The sequence below is a fragment of the Vidua macroura genome, chromosome 1 (genome assembly GCF_024509145.1).
Source record: "Vidua macroura isolate BioBank_ID:100142 chromosome 1, ASM2450914v1, whole genome shotgun sequence".
Taxonomy (NCBI): domain Eukaryota; kingdom Metazoa; phylum Chordata; class Aves; order Passeriformes; family Viduidae; genus Vidua; species Vidua macroura.
The window spans coordinates 42,416,736-42,422,798 of record NC_071571.1 but is presented as its reverse complement, the minus strand read 5'-3'; the positions used below and the strand labels follow the sequence as shown (position 1 = coordinate 42,422,798).

The window sequence follows — 6,063 nt, the reverse complement described above, 5'->3', positions numbered from 1 at the left end:
GGCTCAGCAACAACAAACACATCTCCATGTTATAAACCCTGTGTTCAGCACAAATCCAAAACACAGCTCCGTACAAGCCACTGTGAAGAAATGTAACTCCAGCAGCCGAAAGCGGCACGAAGCGAACACGCCCTTACACCAGAGAGCGCTCTGACTGAAGAGTCTCGCCGTATCCCACACGTGGCAGCACAGGCTGCGCTCACGCTGGGCGGCGGAGGACGCCAGAGAGGGACAGTTTAATGCAGTGCCTATGGAGGAGGGCGGGACCTGCAGGCGGCTAGAGAAGAACTGATTCTTCTGGAGAGGACCTCCTGCGCCGTGCAGCCCGACGGACGGCACAAGGACAGGGCACAGGCACAGGGACAGGGCACAGGCACACGGACAGGGACGGGAAAGGACGGCCGCCGGGGCGCCACAGCGCACGCGCGCGGCGCAGCCACGGCTACGGGGCGCGTCCCCGCGGCCGCCCCGCCCCGCGCACGCGCAGCGGCGGCGCCGAGGCGACTTCCGGGCGCCGGCGGGGCCGCCCCGCCCTCTCTGCTGCCGCCGCCATCATGGTACGTGCGGCCGTGCCCCGCTCCGCCGCCCCGCTCCGCCGCCCCGCCGCGCTCCCGCCGCATCCCGCCTGCCGCCCCGGCGCTCCCGCCCGCTCCTCCCTGCGCCGGCACCCGCGGCGGCGGCGGGGAGCCCGCGCCCGCCTCACCCGCGCTAGGCCTGGGCCGCGCTCCGCGTGTTGTGCGGGCTCGGGCAGGGCCGGGCTCGGAGCGCGGCGGGACCGTGGCCCTTTTGCTCAAACGTTGCGGTTTCGTGCAGTTCGGAAGCTTTCGAGGAGCTGAAGGGAACTTAGAGGAAGGATGGGGTATAGGACTGTTTATAGGAGCATGTGGTGATGGGACGGGGGGGAATGGCTTCAAACCGAAAGAGAGTGGGTTTAGATTAGATAGTAGGAAAAAATTCTTTACTGTGAGGGTGTTGAAGTACTGGAACAGGTTGTCCAGAGAAATTGTGGATGCCCCATCCCTGGAAGTTTTAAATACCTGTTTGGATGGACTCTGAGCAACCTGGTGAAGTGGGAGATGTCCCTGCCCACGCCAGGGACTGGGTTGGGACTAGGTGATCTTTAAGGTCTCTGTCCAACACTAACCATCCTGTGATTTTTAAGGGGAGCTCTTTTAAAGGCTCTCAGAGCCTTGAATCTAAAGATGGCCTTGGGTATGTTCTCGCCTAACTCTGTCCATTCCTACCCTCCCAGGTCTTCAAGCGCTTCGTGGAGATCGGCAGAGTTGCCTTCATCTCCTTCGGGCCACATGCTGGCAAACTGGTGGCCATCGTGGATGTTATTGACCAAAATAGGGTAAGTTGTGAGTGCTGCCCCTGTATTTCCTCCTTTCTGCCTTAACAGAAGCTTGTATGCTCGGGCTGTGTGTATTGACTTCAGTAGAAATTCTGTTTTCAAATAAGTAATTCATAGAAAGAAAGGATTTAACAGCTGTTGTATTTGAAATCTTTAGGAGCACACTTTTTCCCACCAGCAAGTGATACATCCCCCTCCCTGCTGTGTTTCCTTGCTGTAGAAGTGGACAAGGGATGTCAGTTGGAGTCTAACACTTACTAATGAAATGGCATTAACGTATGTGTAAAGTGAATATTTGGGCCAGGGGACTCTTCCTGTGCACATCCTAGTTTTGTCTACTTTTTTTTTAATAATTCAGTTTGGTTTTTTTTTCAAAGGCAGGCCTTCAAAATTCGTTCTGTAAAGCTTGGGTTGTACAGGCAGGATTTAACAATCTCCAATTCTGTCTGCATAATACGTGTTTCAGTTTTGGATCAGTGTTGTCAAGATACTGTTCCTACATTATTAGGAAGAAGCTGTCTAAATCAAATGCAGTGGGAAAACTGCTGCAAACCCCGCACATTTGTTTCCCTTTTTCAGGCACTGGTGGATGGCCCCTGCAGTGGTGTCAGGAGGCAGGCCATGCCCTTCAAGTGCATGCAGCTGACTGACTTTGTCCTGAAGTTCCCGCACAGGTGAGCTGGCATCTTTCTTGACCTGTGTAAAAAAAAAAAACAAACCCATGCTGTCGCTTGATGGCTGATCCTTGCTAAGTCTAGAAGGTTCAAACAGCAAAAATTTGGCACGCTGTGATATTGTAGTTGAATATATTTAGGTTTTCATTGCCAGTGTTGGCTTATAGCTGCTGTTCAGGAGCAAAAGAAGTCTCACAGCAGTCGAGGCATCTCACAGGTAGTTCTGTGGTAGATGGTGTGGGGGAAAGCAATGCAAATGCTGCTGCAGTTTTGCTTTTGCTACTGCTTAAGTCACCTTCAGGCATTAGATAAGCTCCCTGCCTGCAGAACTACACTGGAACTGCAGGGGGCTGAACTCATTCTGTTCTTTTAGCTTGGTTAATGTGTGAATTTCTGTCATTCAGAATCAGAAAAGGGCAGTGATTCTGATCCCATAGCAGTGCTAGGAACAGCTGCTCATTTTAACAGTGAGGTGGACTGGGAGCAGATCCTGGAGGTCTACGATCAATAGCATGGGGTCTGGTTGGTGGCCTGTCACCTATGGTGTCCCCCAAGGTTCAATACTGGGCCCAGTATTGTTTAACTTACTCATCAGTGACTTGGATGAAGGGGCAGATGCCTCCTCAGCGAGTTCATTGATGACACAAAGCTGGGAGGAGTGGTTGATATCCCAGAGTGCTGTGCTGCCATTCAAAAGGATCTCAACAGGTTGGAGAGATGAGCATTTGGAAGTTCAGCAAGGGCAGGTGCAGGGTCCTGCACCTGGGGGACAATAATCCTGGGCACCTGTACAGGCTTGAGGCCAACTTGCTGGAAAGCAGCTCTGCAGAGAAGGACCTGAGGGTCCTGGTGGACAACAAGCTGTCCCTGAGCCAGCAGTGTCCTTGGGACCAAGAGAGTCAGCGGTATCCTGGGGGCATTAGGAAGAGTGCAGCCAGCAGGGTGAGGGAGGTGATCCTGCTCCGGTGAGGCCACACCTGGAATGATGTGTCCAGTTCTGGGCTCCTCAGGACAAAGAGAGATGTGGATCTCCTGGAGCTCAGGTGACTGAGCACTCGAACAGGTTGCCTAGAAAGGTGGTGGAGTCTCCCTCACTGGAGACACTCAAGAACCCCCTGGACACAATCCTGTGCCATGTGCTCTGGGATGGCTCTGCTTGAGCAGGGACGTTGGATTTGATGACCTTCCATGGTTCCTTCCAACCTGACCCATTCTGTGATTCTGTCAGTTCTAGCACAGCACTTACTCAACAGAACATTAATTAGGCCACAGAGATGCATGTAACATTGACTTGAAGTAAGGTGTCTGAAGTAATGTAGAGTAATCTTTCCTTGAATGAAATTTGGGAGGCCAGCATCAGGGAGAACCTTTTTTTAGTAAAGACTGTGAATATTATTTTGTGACTGTTCCAATGCAGCGCTCGTCAGAAGTGTGTGCGACTTGCCTGGGAGAAGGAAAATATAAATGAAAAATGGTCAGCGACAAGATGGGCAAAGAAGATTGAGGCTCGAGAAAAGGTAACTGGATGAGGAGTATATGTACTGCTTCTGCTTGTAAAATTAGGTACAGTCTAAAGGCTGCACATTTTCAATAGCAAGTTAGGATTAAAGATAGACAAGGCATAGGTTTTTAACTTAACAGTTTAAACTTCTTGTATTTTAACAGTGCATGTGGTTTTGTTCAGTTATTTCTATAACATCCTCTTTTTACTACATCCTGGGATGGTGCAAAGGCCTTAAACTGTGAGCTAGTTCCAGAAGTGCAGCTAAACCTCTTTTGGAGATGATCAGTTACTTTAGGAATGCTTTGGAATGCTGAATTTTACTACTTGTATATATCAGAGTTTCATGACTGATTCTTTTCACACAGAAAGCCAAAATGACTGACTTTGACCGCTACAAGGTGATGAAAGCGAAGAAAATGGTAAGTGTTTGAGTGCTGCTTCTTCATGGGGTTAATGCTTGTAGCTTTCACTTCAGAGTCACATCCGGTGTTCGTAGCTTGCTTTCACAGCTGGCTTGGGTTATGGGTGTGAAATGCCTTGAATTTTCCATGCTTTTTTGTATGTCACTACTTTCTCTTCTGTAGTTGGTCAGACTTGAACATGTATAATCCATGTGTCAGTCTTCCCAAGTTACAGCTGGGGAAGGAATTGCCTGCTGATAAAATCAAATATTCTGGATGGGTTGCTGTTAGTATTTCACCCTCTAATGAAAATCATTACACATGAAATATTGAGATGCCTGAGCTACCAGCCAGAATGATAATGTCCACTTGGTAGATTGGAACAGTTTTAAGTGGAATTTGACATTTCAAATATAATGCATGGTAAAGGGTGATAATGAAAAGAGGCAGAATCTGAAAGCTTAGAATTTTAATTAAGGCACAATATTTGAACTCTTGCTCTTTTCATTATGATAAAGTGTAAACATTTTCTTTTTTTTTTTTTTTTTTTTTTTAACAGAGAAACAGAATCATCAAGCATGAAATGAAGAAGCTCCAGAGGATGGCTTCTAAAAAAGGCAAGAAGGCAGGGAAGCCAGAGAAGGCACCAAAGGGCAAAAAGCCAGAGAAGGCACCCAAGGCTAAGAAGCCAGAGAAGGCACCAGCACCCAAGGCACAGAAGGCACAGAAATAAAATGAACTTCTCATTATGTATAACTCTGTGTCCTTGTTCTAATTTTAAAATTACAAACATTTGATTTAAATTTTAATCATACGTTTGTTTTTATTTCTGACCAAGAGTGGTTGTCTGTCTCATTTTTAACATCTTAAGTGTTGGATTCTAGTATTCCCCAAGAACATGCAGAAATGCTTTTGCCATGCTGTGCCCAGTACTCTGTACCCACTGCTAGTTGAAATAATTGTATTTCCAGTTATTTGAAGTAGGTCAGATCCTGAAATTTAAAAGCAGTCTGCTGTTGGAATTGGTTGGGAATGTACAATATTACTTGAACAGTCTTGAGTGCAAAATACATAAAAATAATCACACTAACAGGTCTGTATAAATTCAGGCATATGCTAAAAGGATGTGTTCTTGTTAGAATACAAGAATATCAGTGTTTGAAAGACTCGACAGATTGCTGTTCAAACACTAAATTATTTTCTAAAAAACTTCCCCCGATTTTTTAAGTAGTGACCTGGAATACTTGGATGCTTCAGATGTCAAACACCATAGCTGCCCTGTAAGAACAGTTAGAGCAATTTGTGATGTACTAACAAGATGAAAATTGAGTATTTCAATATGCTTGCTTTTTGGAATGTTGAAGGGTAAGAGTTTGGGTCAAGACCTGAGATTAACTCCAATTCATTAAACTGTGAAGCATATAATTTCCACTATTTCATCACAACCATCAAGTAAAAGGGAGCATGACCTAAAAATAAGTTCATCTGAAACACTGAACTGCTCAATTTAGACTTTGCATTATAAAATAATGTTTACAAATCTCAGCGTCAGCATCCATGTAATTTCCTTTGTTTCCTCCTGTAGTGTCTTGGCAGGAGATACATTTTCTTCACATTGATTGGAGAAATCTTTTAAGTCTGAGGTATCTGGTAATTTAAAAGCAAATTACTTTTTCAGTCAAATATAAATTGGAGGAGATTGTATATATTTTAAAGAATGAAGGTTGTGAGACCTATATATTGTCATATACATACTCAAATATATGTTGTCAAATACACTGATAAGCATATGTTGCTAAAAATGTGTGCTTTAGCAATTTACATGGTTAGTGCTGCATTATTTCAGCCAGCATTAAGCACACCCAAACACTTAGAAGTGTACAGTGTTGTCTTGAGCTACTTATATACCCTTGGAAATACAGAGCTCAAGCACATGGTTGATAGGAAGGGATATAACTGCTAAGGGAAAAAAATCAGAAATTATGCAAATTGGGACTAAAAGCCATGTTCAAGTATCTGGAGACATTGATTTTAAATTGGATTTTGAAGTGATTAAATCCACCTACTCTGAAACTCTTAACTTGAAAGTAACTTCTAAGTTCTATCAACCTGGAGGTCCTTTAAGGTGAA

General features: G+C 45.6%; 1 protein-coding gene across 1 annotated transcript; it reads left to right on the top strand.

The window, feature by feature from the left end:
* The first annotated feature begins 480 nt into the window (after positions 1-480).
* Positions 481-4,742, top strand: RPL14 (ribosomal protein L14). The gene is made up of 6 exons (XM_053989683.1): positions 481-557; positions 1,253-1,354; positions 1,934-2,028; positions 3,446-3,545; positions 3,898-3,951; positions 4,493-4,742. Exons 1-6 carry the CDS (start codon positions 555-557, stop codon positions 4,664-4,666), a joined length of 528 nt encoding a protein of 175 aa, XP_053845658.1. The 5' UTR covers positions 481-554; the 3' UTR covers positions 4,667-4,742.
* The last annotated feature ends 1,321 nt before the right edge of the window (positions 4,743-6,063 follow it).